This window comes from Meles meles, chromosome 7 (genome assembly GCF_922984935.1).
Source record: "Meles meles chromosome 7, mMelMel3.1 paternal haplotype, whole genome shotgun sequence".
Classification (NCBI taxonomy): Eukaryota; Metazoa; Chordata; class Mammalia; order Carnivora; family Mustelidae; genus Meles; species Meles meles.
In genome coordinates this window covers 118,405,192-118,431,595 of record NC_060072.1, presented here as the reverse complement: position 1 = coordinate 118,431,595, position 26,404 = coordinate 118,405,192, and the positions used below count along the sequence as shown (strand labels likewise).

At 37.3% G+C, this 26,404-nt stretch overlaps 1 protein-coding gene across 1 annotated transcript in view; it reads left to right on the top strand.

The window, feature by feature from the left end:
- The window catches only part of CCDC7 (coiled-coil domain containing 7), a 387,945-nt gene that overhangs the window by 301,943 nt on the left and 59,598 nt on the right, over positions 1-26,404 (top strand). Inside the window, exon 18 of the mRNA XM_046011852.1 lies at positions 3,669-3,773. Within this exon, the coding sequence (XP_045867808.1) occupies positions 3,669-3,773 (105 nt within the window). The remainder of the gene's footprint in view (positions 1-3,668; positions 3,774-26,404) is intronic.

Sequence of the window (26,404 nt, the reverse complement as noted above, 5' to 3'; positions counted from 1 at the left end):
CTATAGATTTTTCAGTCACTATACACAGCATTTCCACAGCGAAGGAAAAGCTATCATAAAATTTGTGTGGAACAACAACAACAACAAAACCATAAGTAACCAAAGTTATCTTGAGAAAGAACAAAATTGCAGACATGGACTTCTTGATTCTAAACTACATACTACAAAGCTATTGTAATCAAAACTGGCATAAAAAACTGCCACACAGACAAATGAAAGAGAATTGAGAGTCCATAAATAAACCAATGCATACAGTTAACTAGTATTTCACAAGGAAGCCAAGAATACACAAATGAAGAAAGGATAGTCTTTTCAATAAGTTGTGTTGGGAAAATTTAATATCCACATGTGAAAAATAAAATTGATCCCTAACACAAAAATAAATTTGAAATAGATTAAAGATGAACTGTAAGCCCTGCAAACCATAAATCTCCTAGAAGACCTAAAGAAAAGGCTCTTTGACATCAGTCTTGGGAATGACATTTTGGATAAGATACCAAAAGCACAAGCAACAAAAACAAGAATAAATAAATAGAACAAATCAAACTTTAAATCTGTGTAGCAAAAGAAGCACTCAACAAAATGAAAAGGAAACCTGCAGATAGGAAAAAAAAATTTTAACTACATATTGGGTAAAAGAGGTCAATATCTTAAATATGTAACTCAATAGCATTAACACTAGTAATCCCATAACTGGGTAGAGGACCTGAATATATACTTTTTTCCCAAGAAATTCAAATGTCCAGCAGGTAGATGAACAGATTCCCAACATCACTAATTGTCAAGGAAAGGCATATCAAAGCCACAATAAGATATCATCTTACACCTGTTAGAATGTATATTATCAATAAAACAAGAGATAACAAATTCTGGTGAGAAAGTGGAGAAAAGGGAACCATATTGTTACAGCCAATGGAAAATAATATGGAGGTTCCTCAAAAAAAAAAAAAAAAGGGTTACTGTATGATTCAAAATTCCATATTCTGGGTATGTATCTGAAGAAAATGAAACCAGAATCCCAAAGAGGTATCTGCACTTCCCTGTCCCTTACAGCGTTAATCACTTTAGCCAAGATATGGAAAAAATCCTACATGTCTTTTTGAAAAATCAATGGATAAAGGAAGTGTGGTAAATATATACAGTGGAATATTATTCAACCATAAAAAAGAAGGAAATATTGTCCTTTGCAAAACATGGATGGACCTTGAGGCTATTATGCTAAGTGAAATAAGTCAGACGAAAATACAAGTACTGTATATTTTTACTTATATATTTGTAATCCAAAATGTACTAACTCATGGGAACATAGAGTAGAATAGTGCTTGCCAGGGACCCGAGAGTAGGTGAAATGGGGAAATGTTGGCCAAAAAGTATAATCTTCAATTTATAAGATTAATAAGTTCTGGGGATGTAATATACAGCATGGTGGCTATTAATAATATACTGTATACTTGAAAATTTCTAAGAGACTTCATCTTAAATATCCTCACAACAAATATATATACATATGATATATATATGTATATATATATACATATATAATGATAGACATGTTGAATTTATTGTGGTATTCAGTTTTCAGTATATAAGTGTATCAAATCATCACATCATAAGCCCTAAATTTATACACACCCTAAACTTATACAATGTTATATATAAATTATATCTCTATGAAGTTAGGGAATCTCAAAAAGGAATATATGGTTAAGTTTTATAAATGACTTTTTACCTTAAAATAATCTTATATCACTTCTCTTGAGAACTATTGATATAATAACTGTATTCAGAGATGATCTACCTTGAATTCTGGGAATGAATCCTGCTAGATGATGCCATGCTGTTATTTTAATAAACTTCTGGTTTTATTTTCTTATTGTTTATTTAATATTTTTGCATTTATATTCTAAATATGTACTGCTTAACATAGCAATCACTAACCACATATGGATATCAGATACTTGAAATGCAGCTAACCTTCACTAAGATGTATTACAAGTTTATACTAAATGCTTGAGTTTGAAGACCTACTGTGAAAATGACTACTTAAAATATTTCATCAGCTGTATTCTTTTATGTATTGCAATGATATTTTGGATTTATTTTGTTAAATAAAACATTACTAAAATTGATTTTACTTGTTTCTTTTATTTTTAATAAAGGTATTATTATCTTTAGTTACACATGTAACTTGCATTATATTTCATTGCATTATATTTCTATGTGAATTTTTAATTGCACTTATGCCAGTTATGTCTATTTCAATGTCTTTGCAATGAATATTTTGACTTTGTAAAAGGAATGCAAAATTTCCCTTTTTATGTACTATGACATAGAATTTAATTCTTTAAGAAATATAAGGAAATATAAGGAATTCCATGGATTTAAATGTGAAGGATTGGCCTTTGGAAAGGTTACTTTAATTGTGAATTTCAATTTTTAATTGTTCTTTCCACTTTTTTCTTGGCATATTTTGCTTATTGGTATTTTTTTTCTTCTAAAATTGCTTATTTCCTTAGGATTTTAGAACTTATTTTCCTGTTTCTAGATGATAGATAAATTGGTGGATAAAGAATGATGTTTTACAGGGGCGCCTAGGTGGCTCAGTGGATTAAAGCCTCTGCCTTCAGCTCAGGTCATGATCCCAGGGTCTTGGGATTGAACCCCCCCCCCCAAAAAATCTGGCCCTCTGCTCAGCAGGGGGCCTGCTTCCTCCTCTCTCTCTGCCTGCCTCTCTGCCTACTTGTGATCTCTATCTATCAAGTAAAATCTTTAAAAAAAAAAAAAGAATGATGTTTAACAAAGAAATGTAATCTAGCAATTGACTCTTAAATCTTACCCGTGTGTTAACGGTTAATCCTTTCTAAAATTGGGTGAATCTCTCGTGATAATAGCAGATGATTTCTTTTGTCCCATGCTTAAAACTTTTAAATTACTTGAAAATATTTTAAAATCTTGGAATTCCTTGCAAATATCTACATTTCTGTATTCTCTTGAGAATTTAGATGATCCAGGAACACCAGGCCTGCATTTGTAACAGGAAGAGTAATAGGTTTTTATTTTTAATAAACATATACTGTCCATTCCCCTTCATTATTCATGCTACTCCTAACTTAGGCAATTCCATTTCACTCACATTGCATGCCCAGTCTGGTAACATTTGAATCTACTAGCTGGAGAACAGATTTTGGACCCTAAAAGAACAAAATTCATTTCATGTTTTTGTATTTAATAACTATGTGAATTTCTAAAATATTCATAATCTCAACTCTATTTCCCATATCTGTTAAATGGGATTAAATACCTACTTCCTAGAATTATTATGAATATTAAAGGAGGTAATATTGAAAAATGCTTAGTATAATACCTAACACATAGTGGCTACTTAATCAGTTTTAAAAATTATTAGGCACATTTGTATTTAATTGGACAATGTATATTAAATTGTAGAGTAAATAAAGTTAAGGAGTATCCTTGTGATGAGCACCAGGTGTTGTATATAAGTGCTGAATCACTAAATTAACTAATTGGAATTTTAAAAGAAACTTAAAAAAATAAGGCTAATTAACTATAAAGTAAAATATTTCTAATTAATTTTATGTGTTATAATTTTACCATAAACAAAAATTTAGTTTTAAATCAACTAATCTGGTAATCTGTTATTATTCTAGTTAAAAATGAAGCAGCCTCAGAACTTTCAGATACAACAGATCGTCCAGCAATATATCCATCAATTAGTGATCTAATACATCAATTAGATTTAAACAAAGTCATAGGTAAGTAAAGATTTATGATGTTTGGGCAAGAAAAACAGAGTTTAACAGTTAAAGTATTTTAAATCTATCGTTCTCTTGTTAAAAGAATATAAGAAATTCAAATGTAAGACAACATTTCTCAAAAGTAATTTTATTTTAATCAATCAATTAATATTTATCATTAGGTGAATTTTTTATGTGGACATTAATCCACCAAACAAGGAATCATTAGGTAATGGTGCATAATGGTTAATTGGTTTTCCTTTCCTGTTTATGAAACAAAAAATATATAGGATTCACCCTACATTGTGACATTTCATAACAAACTAGATGTTATATGATCAGTTTCTTAGAGAACATAATTCATTTCTTACATCATCTTTTCTAATAACAAGATGGAATAAATAAATGGAGCTTTCACAAAATAGATAATGTAGCTGCTTTTTATCTTATCACCAGGTTGGGAAATTTCTAATGGTGAGAAAAATATGTAAGAAGTTAGAACATGTGTAAAGCTGATGTGGCCAGTTGACTAAGTACTTTGCAATAAAATATAAACTGAGTATTCTGAGACAGTTTCCAAACAACTGCCTTAAGGCAGCAAAATAGATGAGGAGGCCCCAAATTCTTGATCTTTAGAAGAAATGTTAAAAACAAAAAACAAACAAGCAAAACTCCATAAACTGTCAAATCTGACTTTGTCAGAGCAGTGGGAAACAACCAAATGTTTACAGTAACTAAGAGAATGCTACTTAAGAAAAAAAATCTTCAAAATAGTAAGAAAAAGGGGGGAAACAAGATGGCGGGGAAGTAGGAGGAGGCGCTGTTTCAACCTGTACACTAAAGTCAGCTGATTACCTACCAAAGAACTCCGATCACCCATGAAATCAGCCTGAGATCAGAATTATACACATCTGGATCTCTACGGGGGCAGAAGACACCAGTGGGCAGGTAAAGAGGAGTGGGAACTTGGGACTGATATCAGAAGATAAACAAAAAGGGGAGGGAGCCACCAGAGGCAACTGATTGGAAAGTACTACTCCAATACGAGAGTGCCCAGCGTCTGGGGACCAGCATTAACTTGGAGTCTGGTTGAAAGCACTCAAAAAGAACAAAGGATCGCAGGGGGAAATTGTGGGAATCTGGGCAGTTAGGGACAGGGGCTTAAGTTCCCGGACCCAGGACAGCCTCCCCTGACGCTGAGCCAGAGACAGTGCGGTGGAGAAACCAGGTCTTGGTCCCTGAGCCGGTAGCGCGCCCGAGAACGCATGGGGTCTGGCTCCTGTGAGGGGTTGGGAGCCTCGCTAGATGGCAGAATGCTGCCCCATGCTATCAGAGCCTGAGACGCGTGCATCCCACACCCTTCCCTGAGAGAGGTGCGTGAAGGTCCAGCCCAGCGCTCTCAGACCCGGAAAGACCAGGCACTCCCAGCCCAGGCCAGGGGGAAAATCTCAGTGTGTGATCACTGCTTAGAACCTCTCTGGCATCTGGAGCTTCCCAGATGGCCACCGCTGCCGTGGTTTTGGGTATAAGCAGGAGATCCTGCATCTCCAGGGACTGAGACTCAGAACCTGCTCTGCCAGTGGCCAAGGGGGAACTTAATGTGCTCTGGAGACCCAGAGGGGAACAGACTGAGGCTTCTCTCTGAGAGGGCAGTCAGGGTGCAGTTTGCTTTCCTCTAAACCTCTAAAAGCCATCAAAAGCTGTCAAGGCAAGAGAAAACAAATGAACAAACATAAAAACTTCCAGAGAACAAAAGCCTGAAAAACCAGTTTCTTCAGAGCCCACCCCCTTGAGGGGGGCAGGAGGACTTAACTCAGGGAACATCATTAACTGAAAACCCACGTGGCAGGCCCCTCCCCCAGAAAACCAACCAGGAAAGAAAAAAAAAAAAAGACGACAAGAGAACAACTACCACTAATTCATAGATATAACTTTTATTTTTAACTTGTTCCCACTATTCTGGTTCATTTTCTTTATATAGATAATTTTTTAACCTATTTACCATCACAGTGAGATATCCAATACATCAAATTCCATAATAACCTTCTAACCTGAACTTTTTGATACATACATCCATGTTTATCTTTTGCTTTTCTATTTTTTTAATTTTTAAAAAAAATTTAGTTTAGTTTAGTCTAGTTTATTCTTTTTTAATTTTTATTTTCTAATATTCATATAGAGTTAAACTTCAAGGTAATCCCCTTTTCCCAGTCAATGCTACCCCTATAGGTAAACCAATTTTTAATCCCCCTTTATCTTAGGAAAGTTGAGTCCTTTAACAAAGATATCAGGATACATCCAGGAAGAATAAAAATAACTTCCTCGCCCACACTGAGAATTTATAACCACTCTCCCATCTTTTTCTTCCACCAGTATTTCTGTGTATTTGTGTTTGTCCTGATAGTATATAAATCTTATACTTGGGGTTCTTTTTGAAGAGGTTCTTCCTTTTTTGGCTTTTATATATATTTTATACTCTTGTCATATACTTTTATCAGTCTTTTTGTTTGTCTGTTTTTGTTTGTATACTTCATAAATCTTACCTTGGGGCCCATTTGGGCTGAGCCTTCTCTTTTATCTTCCCTTTTTTCCATGTCTGTCTCTCTCTCTTTTTCTTCTTTTTCTTTTCTTTTTTCTCCCATTTGGGTGGGGAATCCTGATTGCTCAGAAGTATTCCAGGGTGCACTTTGACTGCACCATGGTTGATACATCCAGCTACATCTGTTCAGTCATCTCTCACCAAAATGACTAGGAGGAGGAATGCACAACAGAAGAAAAATACAGAGGATAGGCCTTTTACAACAGAGCTAATGGCTAAACATAGACAATATGTCGGAAAGGGAATTCAGGCTAACAATTATCCAGGCAATAGCTAGGTTGGAGAAAGCCATGGATGACCAAATGGAATTGATTAGTGCAGAACTGAAAGCTACCAGGGATGATGTTCACAATATTAGGGCAGAACTGAAAGCCACCAGGGATGATGTTCAAAATGCTCTCAATGAGTTCCAATCTAATATATATTCTCTAAAAGCTAGTGTAACGGAGACAGAAGATAGAATTAGTGATCTCAAAGACAAACAGATAGAGAGAAAGGATCAGGAGGAAGCCTGGAACAAACAGCTTAGAAGCCACGAAAACAGAATCAGGGAAATAAATGATGCCATGAAACGTTCCAATGTCAGAATAATTGGAATCCCTGAAGGGGAGGAGAAAGAAAGACATCTAGAAGATATAGTGGAACAAGTTGTTCATGAAAATTTCCCCAATCTCACGAATGGAACCAGTGTTCATGTACTAGAGGCAGAATGGTTTCCCCCAAGATTATAGATTCTTGAAAGTCCTCAAGACACCTAATAGTAAGAATGAAGAATTATAACTGTAGGCAGACCCCCTTGAAAGCAGTTAGGACAAAGAAGCTCCTTATGTACAGAGGAAAGCCCATCAGAATAACGTCAGACCTATCCACAGAGATCTGGCAAGCCAGAAAGGGCTGGCAAGATATATTCAGGGCACTAAATGAGAAGAACATGCAGCCAAGAATACTTTATCCAGCAAGACTGACATTCAAAATGGATAGAGAGATAAAGAGTTTCCAAGACCGGCAAGGCTTAAAAGACTATGCAACCACCAAGCCCACACAGCAGGAAATATTAAGGGAGTTTCTATAAAAGAGAAAAAATCCTAAAAATATCATTGAACAGAAATATAGAGACAATCTACAGAAAGACTTCAAAGATAATACGATGTCAATGAAACATATCTATCAATAATCAGTCTCAATTTACTGGCCTAAATGTGCCCATAAAATGGCACAGGGTTGCAGATTGGATAAAACGACAGGAGCCATTCATATGTTGTCTACAAGAGACCCATTTTGAACCTAAAGATACTGAAAGTGAAGGGATGGAGAAGCATCTTTCATGCGAATGGGCCTCAAAAGAAGGCCAGGGTAGTGATTCTCATATCAGATAAATTAGATTTTAAACTAAAGAGTGGTGATCGGAGATACAGAAGGACACTACATAATTCTTAAAGGGACTATCCACCAAGATGATCTAACAATTGTAAATATCTATGTCCCCAATATGGGAGCAGCCAATTACATAAGAAAACTATTAATCAAGATAAAGAGTCATATTGATATGAATACATTAATAGTAGGAGATCTTAACACGCCTCTCTCAATAATAGACAGATCATCGAAGCAGAAAATCAATAAAGAAACAAGAGCATTGAATGACACATTGGACCAGATGGACCTCATAGATATATACAGAACATTCCACCCTAAAACAACAGAATACTCATTCTTCTTAAATGCACATGGAACCTTCTCCAGAATAGACCACATACTGGGTCACAAATCAGGACTCAACCAATAGCAAAAGACTGACATGATTCCTTGCATATTCTCAGGTCACAATGCTTTGAAACTGGAGCTCAATCACAAGGAAAGTATGGAAGGAACTCAAACACCTGGAAGCTAAAGACCACCTTGCTTAAGAATGCTTGGATCAGGGGCGCCTGGGTGGCTCAGCGGGATAAGGCCTCTGCCTTCGGCTCAGGTCATGATCCCAGGGTCCTGGGATCGAGCCCCGCATCGGGCTCTCTGCTTGGCTGGGAGCCTGCTTCCTCCTCTCTCTGCCTGCCTCTCTGCCTACTTGTAATCTCTATCTGTCAAATAAATAAATCTTTAACAACAAAAAAAAAAGAATGCTTGGATCAACCAGAAGATCAAAGAAGAACTTAAACTATTCATGGAAACCAATGAGAATGAAGACACTTTGGTCCAAAACCTATGGGATACAGCAAAGGAGGTCCTAAGGGGGAAATACATAGCCATCCATACCTCCCTCAAAAAAAATCCAGAATACACCAGCTGTCTCTACTCCTTAAAGAACTGGAGAATCAACAACAAATCAAACCAACTCTACATATAAGAATGGAAATAATCAAGATTAGAGCAGAGATCAATGAGGTAGACACCAGAGATATAGTAAACGTATCAATGAAACTAGAAGCTGGTTTTTTGAAAGAATCAATAAGATCGATAAACCATTGGCCAAACTAATCCAAAAGAAAAGAGAGAAAGCCCAAATTAATAAAATTATGAATGAAAAGGGAGAGATCACAACTAACACCAAGGAAGTAGAAACAATCATTAGAAGTTATTATCAACAGTTATATGCCAATAAGGTAAGCAACATAGATGAAATCAATGCATTCCTGGAAAACTATAAACTCCCAAAATTGAACCAGAAAGAAATTGACAACCTGAATAGACTGATATCTAGTAATGAGATTGAAGCAGTGATCAAAAACCTCCCAAAAAACAAGAGCCCAGGACCTGACTGATTCCCTGGGGAATTCTACCAAACTTTCAAAGAAGAGATAACACCTATTCTCCTGAAGCAGTTTCAAAAAATTGAAGCAGAAGGAAAACTTCCAGACTCTTTTTATGAAGCCAGCATTACCCTGATCCCCAAACCAGGCAAAGACCCAAACAAAAACGAGAATTTCATACCAATATCCCTGACATATATGGATGCTAAGATTCTCAACAAGATCCTAGCTAATAGGATCCAACAGTACATTAAAAAGATTATCCACCATGACCAGGTGGGATTCATCCTTGGGTTACAAGGATGGTCTAACATTCGCAAATCAATCAATGTGATAGAACAAATCAATAAGAGAAGAGAGAAGAACCACATGATCCTCTCAATTGATGCAGAAAAAGCATTTGACAAAATCCAGCATCCGTTCCTGATTAAAACACTTCAAAGATAGGGATAGAGGGAACATTCCTGAACTTCATAAAATCTATCTATGAAAGACCCACAGCAAATATCCTCCTCAATGGGAAAAAGCTTGCAGCCTGCCCATTGACAGCATGAACATGACAAGGATGCCCACTCTCACCACTCTTGCTCAACATAGTATTAGAAGTCCTAACAACAGCAATCAGAAAACAAAGAGAAATAAAAGGTATCTAATTTGGCAATGACAAAGTCAAACTCTCTCTCTTCACAGATGACATGATTCTTTATATGGAAAACCAAAAATTCTCCACCTCCAAACTACTAGAACTCATACAGCAATTCAGTAATGTGGTGGGATACCAATTCAATGTACAGAAATCAGTGGCTTTCTTATACACTAACAATGAAAATACAGAAAGGGAAATTAGAGAATCGATTCCATTTACTATAGCACCAAGAACCATAAGATACCTGGGAATAAACCTAACCAAAGAGATAAAGGATCTGTACTCAAGGAACTACAGAACACTCATGAAAGAAATTGAAGAAGACAAAAAGATGGAAGACAATTCCATGCTCTTGGATCAGAAGAATAAACATTGTTAAAATGTCTACACTGCCTAGAGCAATCTATACTTTTAATGCCATTCCAATCAAAATTCCACCAGCATTATTCAAAGAGCTGGAACAAATAATCCTAAAATTTGTATGGAATCAGAAAAGACCCTGAATTGCTAAGGAAATGTTGAAAAACAAAAATAAAACTGGCGGCATCACTTACCTGATTTTAAGCTTTACTACAAAGCTGTGATCACCAAGACAGTGTGGTACTGGCATAAAAAAAGACACATAGACCAGTGGAACAGAGTAGAGAGCTCAGATATGGAACCTCAACTCTATGGTGAAATAATCTTCGACAAAACAGGAAAAAATATACAGTGGAAAAAAGACAGTCTCTTCAATAAAGGGTGCTGGGAAAACTGGACAGCTATATGTAGAAGACTGAAACTCGACCATTCTCTTACACCGTACACAAAGATAAACTCGAAATGGATAAAAGACCTCAATGTGAGACAAGAATCCATCAAAATCCTAGAGGAGAACATAAACAGTAACCTCTTTGATATCAGCCACAGCAACTTCTTTCAAGACATGTCTTCAAAGGCAAAGGAAACAAAAATGAAAATGCACTTTTAGTACTTCATCAAGATCAAAAGCTTCTGCACAGCAAAGGAAACAGTCAACAAAACAAATAGGTAACCCACAGAATGGAGAAGATATTTGCAAATGACAGTACAGACAAAAGGTTGATATCCAGGATCTATAAAGAACTCCTCAAACTCAATCACGCAAAACAGATAATCCTATCAAAAAAATGGGCAGAAGATATGAACAGACACTTCTCCAATGAAGACATACAAATGGCTATCAGACACATGAAAAAATGTTCATCATCACTAGCCATCAGAGAGATTCAAATTAAAACCACATTGAGATACCACCTGACACCAGTTAGAATGGCCAAAATTAGCAAGACAAGAAAAATGTGTGTTGGAGAGGATGTGGAGAAAGGGGAACCCTCTTACACTGTTGGTTGGAATGCAAGTTGGTGCAGCCACTCTGGAGAACAGTGTGGAGATTCCTCAAGAAATTTAAAGTAGAGCTTCCCTCTGACCCTGCAATTGCACTACTGGGTATTTACCCCAAAGATACAGATGTAGTGAAAAGAAGGGCCATCTGTACCCCATTGTTTATAGCAGCAATGGCCATGGTCCCCAAACTGTGGAAAGAACCAAGATGCCCTTCAACAGAGGAATGGAAGATGTGGTCCATATACACTATGGAGTATTGTGCCTCCATCAGAAAGGATGAATATCCAACTTTTGTCTCAACATGGACGGGACTGGAAGAGATTATGCTGAGCGAAATAAGTCAAGCAGAGAGAGTCAATTATCATATGGTTTCACTTATTTGTGGGGCATAACAAATAACATGGAGGACATGGGGAGATGGAGAGGAGAAGGGAGTTGAGGGAAATTGGAAGGGGAGGTGAACCATGAGAGACTATGGACTCTAAAAAACAACCTGAGGGTTTTGAAGGGGCGGGGGGGTGGGAAGTTGGGGGAACCAGGTGGTGGGCATTAGGGAGGGCATGTATTGCATGTAGCACTGGGTGTGGTGCAAAAACAATGAATGCTGTTACACTGAAAAGAAATTTAAAAAATAGTAAGAAAATTTGGTGTAAGTGTGAAGGAGTGCTCCAGCACAAAACCAAACCACAAAGAATAGATCTCCTGGCATTCAAGGCATTGCTCCTAGACCTGCCTTATAGGAAACTCTAAATGGAATCTCTCAGGTCAAAGTGATAGGATGTTAGGCAGTAACTTTATGTTATATGAAGAAATAAACATTTCTAGTGAAGTACATGCCAAATATATAAGCCAGAATTACTGAAATTGTGGTTTGTAACTCCACTTTTTATTATATAATATTGTAAAGAAAATATATACAAATAATGTTAACTCAATGTCATTGACCATACAATGTATAAATTTTGTGACAATACAAAAAGAGGGTGGTGGAGCTGTATATACATAGTTTTGGGATGTTTGCAGTTAAGTTTGTATTGATTTAAATTAGGTTGTTAGAATTTTAAGAAGTTGTACATAATCCCCTTGGTAACCAAAAAGAAAATCTATAGAATATATACAAAGGAAATTTAGAAAGGAAACAAAATATATAGTCCTTTAAAAAAATCAACTGAACATGAAAGGAGTCTGTATAAGATGAAATTGGGGGGGAAAACCAAGCTACTAATGGCAGCAATAAATTATTTCTTATCAGTAATTAAATGTAAGTGGATTAAGTACTCCAAACTAAAGGCAGAGACTGGTAGAATGCATCAAAACCATTTTCCAAATATATTCTGTCCACAGAGGATTCATTAGGTGAATGAAACTGAGAAAAATTTAGACTGAGGAAGAAAAAAGAAAGACTCAAATCACTAAAATCGGAATAGAAAGTAGGGGTATTAATACCAATTTTACAGGAATAAAAAGCAATGTAGAACTTTATCTCATTAATCAAATAAGAAAAAAATCATAATCTCAATAAATAAATGAATTAAAATTTCTTTATTTAGAATTTGTATCCTTAAAAAATACAAAAGACTTTCAGCAACTTAATAGTAAATTATTTTCCTTCTATATTGGGAATGAGATATAACTGTGTATTATCACTATTTCTACTCATTATTGTCCTGGTTACCCTAATTGTTACAAGTAAGAAGAAAATTTATAAAAATTTAAAGGGAGAGGTAAAACTCTAAGCTGCAGACAATATGAATGTACAGTTATTGCAATCTAAAAGAATCCCTAGTCTACACATAAACTCTTAAAATTATCAATTGATTTACAAGATTCCTGGATATAAGACAAAACTATATAAAAGCCAATTTCATATCTATATACTAAGAACAAAAAATTAAAATAAGAACATTTTTTAGAGCTATGCAATTTGTATTATTAGCAAAACAAATGCATTATCTAGGAAAAATGTTTTTTAAAACATATGTAAGACTCCTGCTTTCCAGTCGGAAAGAACTTGGAAGTCCTCACTCCCATAACCCAAAACAAGAAAAAGCTGAAAAAACTGAAATTCAACAACCCTTAGCTTCATCAGAGAACCGAAGTCATAGGGTAAACCATGACTCCCAAGCTATACAGATAGGTGATAGTGAGAATCACATCTTACTGAAAACAAAAACCAAAACTGGATCCAGCAACTAATAAGAAAATTAAAGTATCATTGAATAATTGCTGGAGACTGGACATGAACTAGAGTGAGAGAGAAAATGTTCTAGGATAGAGCCTTATTTTTATGAAATTTTCCTCCAGAGCCCTATCAGGTACCTAGGGTGAATAGCAGAAAAAAGAAAGAGGAAAAAAAGAAGAAAGAGAGAGAGAGAGAGAAAAGAAAAGAAAGAAAGAGAAAACTCATGTTTGCAGCATTGACAAGAGAGGAGAGAGAAAATGGAAAGAAAAAGAGAGAAATAAGTAACGAGTATAGTAGATATTAATTCAGGTATAGTAATCATCATTTTAAATGTCAGTGGTCTAAATACACCAATCAAAAGACAGATAATGTCAGAGTTGATGTAAAAAACAAACAAACAACACAACTACATGTTGTTTACAATTAATCCATGTTAAATACAAAGAGATGGCAGAATAGGAGGCTCCTGGCTTTCTTTCTCCCATAGATGCACTGCATATACAGCTCAACACAAACCAGTTCCCTCTGAGAATAATCCAGAAATTAGTTGATTGTCTCTTATACATTAGGCAATCACGAAAATACCCACAATTGAAATAATTAGGAAAACCTGAGACATACCCAATGCTATAAGTCCCACCCTGGAACAAGCCTTACAACTTGGAGGGAACTCCCTAAAGAGAAAAGGGCCTGGACCACGTACTTGAAAACCAAGTTTTATGGCTTCCAACCAGGTTCCTGGCTCCCAAATTACTAGCGTGGAGAACCAGTGAGCCTTAGTGTTTGTAAATCCTAAAGGTAACAAATTTTAAAAAGAGGACACCCATGTTATTTTATTTTATTTTTGATTATAGTTGACACATGTATTACATTAGTCTTAGGTATATCATATACTGATTTGACAAGTTATTATTTTTTTAAAGAGAGTGAGCATAAGTGGGGTGGGAGGGGCAGAGGGAGAGGAAGATAATCTTAAGCAGGCTCCATGCCCAGTATGGAGTCCAATACAGAGCTTGGTTTCACAATCCTGAGATCATGACCTGATCTAAAAATCAAGATTCAGAGGCTTAACTTACTGAGCCACCCAGGCACCCCATGACAAGTTTATGCATTATACTATGCTCACACCACAAGTGTAGCTACATCTGCCACTATATCTTATTGCAGTATCAATGACTATATTCCTTAATGCTGTGCCTTTTATTCCTGTGACTTATTCATTGCACACCTGGAAGCCTGTATCACCTGCTTCTCTTTACCCATTTGGCTCATCCCCCCAATCCCCTCCCTTCTGGCAACCATTAATTTGTTCTCTGTATTTATGTCTGATTCTGCTTTTGGTTTGTTTAAGATTCTGCATATGTACAAAATAATGTGGTATTTGTCTTCCTCAGTCTGACATATTTCAGTTAGCATAATATTCTCTAGGTCCATTCATGTTTTGGCAAATAGCAAATTCTCACCTCTTATTATGGCTAAGTAATAGTGAATAATATTCCATTCCATGTATATACATGGACTAGTACACACACACACACACACACACACACACACACACACACACACATATATGTATATATACATATATACGTATATATGTATATATACATATATATATATATAATCTTTCTTAATCTTTTGTCTATAAATGGACACGTAGTTTGCTTCCATACTTTGGCTATTGTAAATAATGCAGCAATAAACATAGGGGTGCAAATACCTTTTCAAATTAGTTTTGTTTTCTCTGGGTAAATACTCAGTAGTAGAATTATCAGATCATATGATATTTCTATTTTTAATTTTTGGGGGGAACCTCCATGCTCTTTCCACAGTGACTGTACCAGTTTACATCCCCAACGGTGTGAAAATGTTTCTTTTTTCCACATGTTCACCAACACTTCTTATTTCTTGAAAAGAAAAGAGGTCATTTTTAAATGGATGCATGAACACTTCTAATGGCAATCCCCCTGGGCTCAATACAGAGGGAGCAGGCATAAATACAAGGCTCCCAGTTTCTCTCTGTAAGGGGCTTGACTGTATTCTTCTCCATCTACTTTTAAATCACACTGCATGAGGGAGCTAATTAGGACCTTCTTGGGAGCCTGAAAGTACTTGAGGGCATTTTCTCTGTCTTCATCGTCCAGCAGAAACAGTAAAACCAAGTCTTCAGCTTCTCCCTAGAAGGAACAGGTCTACAACTTTTACAGCTGCCACTTGATGGATGGGATCCCAAATCACTAATATCTGAAAACAAACAAACAAACAATGTTTTGTATTTGTGAGTCCCCCGGGACAGTGTTAAGCTACTTAATAATCCCCCAGAAGCTGATGTAAGCATGTAGGAACTCCCTGTGCCTTCTCATGGCTCATCCCAGGAATAAAGCCAAGTCCCCAACTTCTCCTTAAACGGAGTTTGTCTATACATCTAGCACCCTAACTTCTTTGTATAAGGGCTTGGTGGTTCTGGAACCTGAAGGGGCGTGGCATTTGTAAGAGCACCAGGACTGCAGAGATTAATGATGCACTTCTATATGCATACAAAATAACTCTCAATGACTATCTCTTCCAAATCATCACAGGATGAGTGGGCAAAAACACCCAACTTGAAGTTTCCCCTTACTAGGAGATAGACTACTTACCTAACATCCTGACTTTTCTATCTTCAGCCTGATGATTGGCTTTCACTTAGCCTGCATTGATGAGCTAAAAGGACAATTAGTGGTAATCCACTGTGCATGATTGAGTGTGTGAACATTTCTAATGCCTTTGGGTTGCTGACTAGTCATAGCACACCCAAATCTCCTGGGCACTACTCAGAACAAAGACAGCAGTTGAAACAAGCACAGAGGTTTGAGAGACAAACAGAAGAGTAGGCTAAGTTGATTGGCAAGGTTTATCTCTCTTTTTTTTTTTTTTTGAGATTTTTATTTATTTATTTGACAGAGAGAGATCACAAGTAGGCAGAGAGGCAGGCAGAGAGAGAGGAGGAAGCAGGCTCCCTGTGGAGCAGAGAGCCCGATGCGGGGCTTGATCCCAGGACCCTGAGATCATGACCTGAGCCAAAGGCAGCGGCTTAATCCACTGAGCCACCCAGGCGCCCCAGCAAGGTTTATCTCTTAAACAAGTCCAGACTGTCATCACTGGGAGAGATGGCTGTTTTATCTAGTGCGCATAAAAAACAATACAGAGAGTTAAACTGAAGAAATGGTCATATGTTCTGAACAAAAGAAGACGAATCTCCAGAAACTGACCCTATGCAAACAGAGACAAGTTATTTACCCAACAGCGCATTCAAAATAAAGGTTATAAAGATGCTTACTGATGTCAGGAGAGTAATGCATGAAAAAAGTAGGAATTTCAACAGAGAAGGAAGAGTACCAAACATAAATCATAAGGCTGAAGAATAAAATAAATGACTTGAAAAAAAATCAATAGGACACTTTATCAATAGAACTACTTAATAGACTAGGTGAAGCAGAAGAAAAGATCAGTAAACTCAAAGACAACTCAGTGGAAATTATCTAATCAGAGGAGCAAAAAGGAAAAAAAAATAAAGAATGTAAAGTACTAAAGGGCTAATGGGTCATCATAAAATAAAATAATATATGTATTATGGGAGTCACAAACAGAGAAGAGAATGAGAAAGGGGCCGAACTTACTCTAGCAATAGCTAAAAAATTCCCAAACCTGTGTAAATAAACAGACATTTACAAGGAGCACAAACAACACCAAATAAAATGAATACAAAGAGACCCACATTGCAACATATAATTAAATTCTCAAAATTTAAAGAAAATATTGAAAGCTGCAAAAGTGATCTGTTATGCTCAAGAGAAACTCATAAGCCTATTAGTGGATTTCTGGAAGCAGGAATCTTGTAGCCCAGGAGGAAATTGGATGATATTCTCAAATTGTTAAAAGGAAAGTGGTGGGGACTGCCATCCAAGAATTTTTTATTCAGTAAATTTGTCCTTCAAAATTAAGAGATCAAAATTTTCCCAGACAAAAAACAAAAAGGAAGAAAAAAAAGGAGTTAAGTTTATCATAATTTGATCCAATTGGCAAGAACTAAAGCTATTCTTTAAGCTGACACAAAAGGATGCTAATTAGTAACATAATGAAAATACATAAAAACATAACAGTCCATGGTAAAAGTAAAATAATATAATGGTGGTATATAAATCCCTTTACCTCTATTATAAAGGTAAAGACAAAACTATTAAAATAACTATGGCTACAATGATATGTTATAGATAAATATTAAAAATTAAATTGTGATATTAATAAGATAAAATGTGGGAGAGAGTAAAAATGTAGTACTTATATATGCACATGGTGGTGAAAAAGATGTAACAATTTTAAATGTATATTCACCCCACATTGGAGCACCTAAGCATATATAAAGCAAATTTTAATAGAACTGAAGAGAGAAATGGACAATAATACAATACCAGAAGACGTCAATATTCCACTATCAACAATGGATAAATAATCCAGACCAAAAAAAAAAACGAGTAAAGAAACGTTGGACTTGAAGTATATTTTAAACCAAATAAGCCAATGAGCCTATACAGAACATGCCAACATAGTAGCAGAATACACATTATTCTCAGGCATACATGGAGTCTGTTCTAGGGTAGAGCATATATCATCCCAGAAAACAAATCTTAACAAGTCTAAGAATATTTAAATTATTTCAAGAATGTTTTCTGACTATAATGGTATGAAACTAGAAATCAATAACAAGGAGGAGGGGCAAGATGATGGAGAAGCAGGAGACCCTGTTTCAACTGGTTCCTCAAAGTGAGCTAAATATCTACCAGAACACTCTGAACACCCACGAAATCCACCTGAGATGTAGGATTATACACTTCTGGATCTCTACAGGGACAGAAGACATCAATGGAGTGGTAAAACAGAGTGGGAATACTCGGAATGATATTGGAGGATAAGCAGAAGGGGGAGGGAGGCACCAGAAGTGACCCATTGGAAAATAATACTCCAATTTGAAAGTGCCCTGTGGTTAGGGACCAGCATTAACCCAGAGTGGTTGCAGGCACTCAAAAAGAGAAAAAGATCTCAAGGGGCAACTGATGGAATCGTGCAGTCATGGGCATGGGCCTAAGCCTGCAGACCCAGTACAGTCACCACCAGTGACCACCGGTGCCAGAGAGAGTACAGTGGAGCCCCCAGTCCAGGGCCCCTGAGGCCCCAGCTTTGCTCTGTTTGCATCACCGCTCAGCTGGGCACACTCCCGCCTGTGCATGACAGTATGGTGTGGGCACCAGCTGGTGCTCTCTAGGTCCACAGCCTTCTGCACTCTTCATGCCTTGCACGGCCACGGGATCTGAGTGCACCCCTGCAAGCGCCTGAGAGCTTGGTGTGGGCACCAACTAGCACTCCTTTTTTTAAAAAAATTTTTTAAAGATTTTATTTATTTGACAGAGAGAGATCACAAGTAGGCAGAGAGACAGGCAGAGAGAGAGGGGGAAGCAGGCTCTCTGCTCAGCAGGGAGCTCCATGCGGGGCTCGATCCCAGGACCCTGAGACCATGACCTGAGCTGGAGGCAGAGGCTTAACCCACTGAGCCACCCAGGTGCCCCCCAACCAGCACTCTTTAGGACCCCAGCCTTCTGCCACTGGCCAAGGGTCTGGACACTCCCAGTCTGCCCCTGGGGTAACCTGGTGCAATCTCTGGTCTGGATCCCTTGGTGGCAGCCTTCTGCGACCTGTGTGACCATGAGTTCTGAGTGCACCCTGCATGGGCCTGGGCCCCAGACAGCAGTCCCAGCAAAGGCAGGCACAGGAGTGGGCTCCCTGGACCAATATGGCTTGTGGCTTTAGTGGCACAGGGGTGCAGAAACAAGCAGACACCTTGGGCGACCACTGAGACAGTGTGGGGGTGCACACCACCTGTGGGAGGTTGTGCTGTTCAGCGGAGTTTGCAGAGGGGGAGTCTGTGTGTTCTGGACCACCCAGAGAGGAGCAGACTGAGGCTTCTCTCTGAGGTTGAGGTCTGGATGCAGTTTGCTTTCCACTAAACCTTTGAAAAGATGCAAAAAGGACGCCTGGGTGGCTCAGTGGGTTAAAGCCTCTGCCTTCAGCTCAGGTCATGATCCCAGGGTCCTGGGATGGAGCCCAGCATCAGGCTCTCTGCTCAGCAGGGAGCTCGCTTCCCCCTCTCTTTCTGCCTAGTGATCTCTGTCTGTCAAATAAATGAATAAAATCTTTAAAAAAAAAAAAAAAAGAAAAGATGCAAAAAGCCACCATAGAACAAAAACGTCCTGAGAACAGAAGCCTAAAAAACTGGTTTCCACAGAGCCCTGCCCCTTGATAGGAGGCAGGATGACTCAGCCCAAGCAGGACTGACTGAAAAACAATGTGGCAGGCCCCTCCCCCAGAAGGCAAGCCAAAAGAACAAGAGGACAACCACCACAGGGTCCCCATAAAACTGTAAAAGCCTAACATCAGGGGAAAACAATATATTAAGCTCCTGGTATTGCCCTAAAACCCATATATTTCAGAGAGACAACTTTTTTTTTAACTTGTTCTCATGATTCTTGTTCTTGTAATTTTTTTTAACCTACTTACCATTACAACTAGAAATTTAATACAACATATTTCATAATAACCTTTTAACTTGAAGTTTTCTCATACATATACCTGTTTTTCTTTTTCTTTTTAAAATATACATATAGATGTAGCTTCAAGGTAATCCTTTTTCCCTGATCAATACTACTTCTATATATAAACCAGTTTTAATCTCCCTTTATCTCTGGAAAGTTGAGTCCTTTAACAAAGATATCAAGATACACTCAGGAAGAATCAAAATAACCTTACTCGCCCACATTGAGGATTTATAACAACGTTCCCATCTTATTCTTCTGTCAGTGTTTCTGTGTATTTGTTTTGTTCTGGTATTATATACATCTTATCCTTGGGGTTCATTTTGGCTGGGTTCTTTTTTTTTTCTTGTTATTTACTTTTGTCGGTCTTCTTGTTCGTCTGTTTTTGTTTGTATACCTTATAAATCTTACCTTCAGTACCCATTCTGGCTGGGTCTTCTCTTTTTTTCTCTCTCTTTCTCTTTTCCTTTTTTTTCTTTCTTTTTAGTGGTGACTTCTGATTGCTCAGAAGCATTCCAGGGTGCACCTTGCCTGGATTGCAGTTGATATTTTAAGCTACACATCCCCTCAACCACCTCTCACCAAAATGACTAGGAAGAAGAACAACCAACTGAGGAAAAATTCAGAGACTGTGCCCTCTCTATCAGAACTCTTGGATATGGACATAAACAGTATGTCGGAAAGGGAATTCAGGGTAACAATTATCCAGGCAATGGCTAGGTTGGAGAAAACCATTAGTGATAACATGGAATATCTAAGGGTGGAAGTGAGAGCTGCCCAGGAAGAAGTTAAAAGTGCTATCAATGAGATCTGATCTTATCTAAATACTCTAACAGCTGGGGTAACCAAGGCAGAAGATAGAATTAGTGATCTAGAGGACAAACTGATAGAGAAAAAGGATCAAGAGGAGGCATAGAAGAAACAGCTTAGAAACCATGAAAACAGAATTAGGGAAATAAATGATGTCATGAAACATTGCAATGTCAGAATTACTGGGATCCCTGCAGGGGAGGAGGAAGAAAGAAGACTAGAAGATATAGTTGAACAAATTCTCAATGAAAATATTCTCAGTCTGGGGAATGGAACTAGCGTTCATTTCCTAAAGGCGCAAAGATCACCCTCCAAGATCAATGAATCTAGAAAGACCTCAAGGCACTTGATTGTGAGAATGATGAATCATAATTTTAGACAAGAGCTCCTGAGGGCAGCTAAGGGGAAGAGATTCCTTACACAGAGAGGAAGGTTCATCAGAATAACATCAGACCTGTCAATAGAAACCTGGCACACCAGAAAGGGCCGGCAGGATGTACTCAGGGCACTAAAAGAGAAAGACATGTAGCCAAGAATACTTTACCCACCAAGGTTGACATTCAGAATGGATGGTGAGATAAAGAGCTTCCAAGACCGCCAAAGTTTAAAAGATATGTGACCACCAAACCAGTACTACAAGAAATATTAAGGGGGATTCTATAAAAGAAGAAATAACCCAAGAGTGACACAGAACAGAAATTTACAGAGACAATATGTAGAAACAAGGATTTCACAGGCAACATGATGTCAATAAAAACGTATCTTTCAATAATTACTCTCAGCACGAATGGCCTAACCCATCGATAAGCTGTCTACAAGAGACACATTTGGAACCTAAAGATACATCCAGACTGAAAATGAAGGGATGGAGAAGCATCTTTCATGCTAAGAGGCCTCAAAAGAAAGCTAGTGTAGTGATTCTCATACCTGATAAATAAAGATTTTAAACTAAAGATGATAGTCAGAAATAAAGAAGGACACTATATCATTCTTAAGGTGTCTATCCACCAAGAAAATAAACTGTAAATATTTATGCCCCCAATACGGGAGCAGCCGACTACATAAGACAATTGTTAATCAAGATAAAGAGTCATATTGATATGAATACATTAATAGTAGGGCATCTTAAACACCACTCTCAGTAATACACAGATCATCTAAGCAGAAAATCAATAAAGAAACAAGAGCATTGAATGATGCATTGGACCAGATGGACCTCATAGATACATACAGAACCTAAAACAACAGAATACCCATTCTTCTCAAGTGCATATGGGACTTTCTCCAGAATAGACTACATACTTGGTCACAAAACAGGGCTCAATGGAAACCAAAAGACTGAGATTATTCCCTGCATATTCTCAGACCACAATGCTTTGAAACTGGAACTCAACCACAATAAAAAGTATGGAAGGAATTCAAACACTTGGAAGCTAAAGAGGACCCTGCTTAAGAATGTTTGGACCAACCAGGAAATCAAAGAAGGACTTAAACAATTCATGGAAACCAGTGAGAATGAAGACACATCGGTCCAAAACTTATGGGATATGGCAAAGGTGGTCCTAAGGGAAAATACATAGCCATCCAAGACCCACGCAAAAAAAAAAAAAAAAAAAAAAAAAAAAAGATTGAAAAATCCAGAACATGCCAGTGTTCTTTACACCTTAAAGAACTGGAAAATCAGGAACAAATTAAGCCAACCCCAGACACAAGAAGGGAAATAATCAAGATTAGAGCAGAGATCAATGAGATAGAAACTAGAGATACAGTAGGACACATCAGCGAAACTAGAAGCTGGGATTTTGAAAGAATCAATAAGATCAATAAGCCAGTGGCCAAACTAATCCAAAAGAAAAGAGAAAGGACCCAAATTAATAAAATTATGAATGAAAGAGGAGGGATCACGACTAATACCAAGGAAATAGAAACAATCATCAGAAATTATTAACATTTATATCCCAATAAGTTAAGCAGCCTAGAAGAAATGGATGCATTCCTGGAAACCTATAAGCTTCCAAGACTGAATCAGGAAGTAACTGACAATCTGAATAGATCAATATCTAGTAATGAGATTGAAACAGTAATCAAAAACCTCCCAAAAATCAAGAGTCCAGGACCTGATGGATTCCCTGGGGAATTATACTAAACAGTCAAAGAAGAAATAATACCTATTCCCCTGAAACTGCTTCAAAAAATAGAAACAGAAGGAAAACCTCCAGACTCTTTTTATGAAGCCAGAATTACCCTGATCCCCAACCAGACAAAGACCGCATCAAAAACGAGAATTTCACACCAGTGTCCCTGGTGAATATGGATGCCAAGAATCTCAACAATATCCTAGCTGGTAGGATCTAACAGTACATTAAAAATACTATCCACAATGACCAGGTGAGATTTATCCATGGGATTTAACAACAACCAAAAGAAATAAAAGGTATTCACGTTGGAAAAGAAGAAGTCAAACTTCTTTGACTTGATGACATGATACTTTATATGGAAAATCTAAAAGACTCCATCCCCCCAGCTACTAGAACTCATACAGCAATTCGGTAATAGGGCAGGATACAAAATCAATGTACAGAAATCAGTTGCTTTCTTATACGCTAACAATGAAAATATAGAATGGGAAATTAGAGGATCAATTCCATTTACTATAGCACCAAGAACCATAAGATACCTAGGAGTAAACCTAAACAAAGAGGGAAAGGATATGTACTCCCAGGAACTACAGAACACTCATGAAAGAAATTGAAGAAGACTCAGAAAGATGGAAAAACATTCCATGCTGATGGATCAGAAGAATAAACATTGTTAGAATGTCTGTGCTACCTCAAGCAATCTATACTTTCAGTGCCATCCTGATCAAAATTCCACCGGTATTTTTCAAAGACCTGGAACAAACAATCATAAAATTTGTATGGAATCAGAAGAGATTCTGAACTGCTAAGGAAATGTTGAAAAAAAGAAAAACAACAAAACTGGGGGAATCACGTTGCCTGATTTCAAGCCTTACTATAAAGCTGTGATCACCAAAACAGCATTGTACTGGCACAAACACAGACACATAGACCAGTGGAACAAAGTAGAGAGCAACTCTGTGGTCAAATAATCTTCGACAAATCAGGAAAAAATATACAATGGAAAAAAGACTGTCTCTTCAATAAATGGTGCTGGGAAAATTGGACAGCTATGTGTAGAAGTACGAGACTCAACCATTCTCTTACACCATACACAAAGATAAATTCGAAATGGATAAAAGACCTGAATGTGAGGGTGGAATCTATCAGAATCCTAGGGGAGAACATAAGCAGTAATCTCTTCAACATCGGCCACAGCAACTTCTTTCAAGACATGTCTCCAAAGGCAAAGGAAGCAAAAGTGAAAATGACCTTTTGGGACTTCATCAAGAGAAAAAGCTTCTGCCCAGCAAAGGAAACAGTCAATAAAACAAAGAGGCAACCCATGGAATGGGAGAAGATATTTGCAAATGACACTACAGACAAAGGGCTGATATCCAAGATCTATAAAGAACTCCTCAAACTCAACACACACGAGACAGATAATCACATCAAAAAATGGGCAGAAGATATGAACAGATACTTCTTCAAAGAAGACATACAAATGGCTAACAGACACATGAAAAAATGTTCATCATCACTAGCCATCAGGGAGATTCAAATCAAAACCAGTTAGAATGGCCAAAATTAACAAGACAAGAAACGACGGATGTTGGTTGTGGAGAAAGGATGTGGAGAAAGGGGACCCCTCTTACACTGTTGGTGGGAAAGCAAGTTGGTGCAGCCACTTTGGAAAACAGTGTGGAGATTCCTTAAGAAATTAAAAATAGAGCTTCCCTATGACCCTGCAATTGCACTACTGGGTTTTTACCTCAAAGACACAGAAGTAGTGAAAAGAAGGGCCATCTGTACCCCAATGTTCATAGCAGCAATGGCCACAATTGCCAAACTGTGGAAAGAGCCAAGATGCCCTTCATCAGATGAATGGATGAAGAAGACATGGTCCATATATACAAAGGAGTATTATGCCTCCATCAGAAAGGATGAATACCCAGCTTTTGTATCAACATGGATGGGACTGGAAGAGATTATACTGAGTGAAATAAGTCAAGAAGAAAAAGTCAATTATCATCTGGTTTCACTTACTTGTGGAGCATAGGAATAACACAGAGGACATTGGGAAAAGGAGAGGAGAAGAGACTTGAGGGAAACTGGAGGGGGAGACAAATCATGAGAGACTATGGACTCAGAGAAAACAAACTGAGGGTTTTGCAGGGGTGGGGGGTAGGAGTTGGGTGAACCTGGTTATAGGTATTAAGGAGGGCATGTATTGCGTGGAGCACTGGCTGTGGTGCATAAACCATGAATCTTGGAACACTGAAAAAATAAAATTAAATTTAAAAAAACCAAACCAATAACAAGATGAAACATGAAAAATTCACAAGTGCATGGATATTAAACAACATACTAAAAAATAAGCCTATGGGATATGTGTAACTCTTTGAAACTGCAGTGTGTACAAAGCTTTTGGAGGTAACATCTCCTTTGTTTCATATATGAGTGCTTCTAAACTGTTCTGTTCAAGCGTCTGGTCATAGCTGAATACTTAACTCATTGAAACTAAACTGAACATACATTTTAAAATGATATGAGAGTAGGCTTGTAAAAGAAAAAGGAGGAGGAAGGGGAGAAGAAGAAGGAGTGGGGGAAGAAGAAAAAAATCAAAAAGGAAAATAAAAAACAACTTGTGACAACCAAAAAAGGAAGCACAACATAAAAAGCTTGAGGGTCAAAGGAAAAGTAGTTCTTTGAGGGAAGTTTAAAGCAATAAATGCCTACATATAAGAAAGATGGGTCTCAATTGAACAATATGATTACACCTTCACAATGTAGGGAAGGGAAGAATAATGACGCCTAAAATTATTAGAAGGGAAAAACAAAGATCAGAACCACGAAAGACTCCAAATAGCTAAAGAAATAGGCAAGATATAGACATTATATATTCTGATTTCAAACTATATTAATAAAATTGTAGTAATCAGAACAATATGTTATTGACATAAAAACAGATAAATAGTTATATGGGTCAAAATAGAGATCACAGAAATAAGCCCATTCATATATAGTCAACTAATTTTTGAAAAGATAACAAAAATATACAATGGGAAAAGGATAGCTTCTTCAAAGCATTGGGAAAACTGGGTATCTTTATGCAAAAGAATAATCACCTATTTACACCATACAAAACGTCAACTCAAATGGATTAAACACTTAAATCCTAAATTTGTAATATTCAGAAAACACAGAGGAATTCTCAATAAGACACTAGCTAATCATATCCAATAGTACATTCAAAGAATTATTCACCATGACCAGGTGGGATTTTTTCCTGGGCTATGGGGATGGTTCAACATCTGAAAATCAATCAGCATGATACACCACATTAATAAAAGAAAGGATAAGAACCGTATGATCCTCGCAATAGATGCAGAAAAAGCATTTGACAAATACAGCATTCTTTCTTAATAAAAACTCTCCAAAATGAAGCGATAGAGGAATCATACCTCAACATCATAAGGTTCACATGTGAAAGACCCACAGCAAATAGCATCCTCAATAAGGAAAAACAACTTTTCCTGTAAGGTCAGGAACATGAT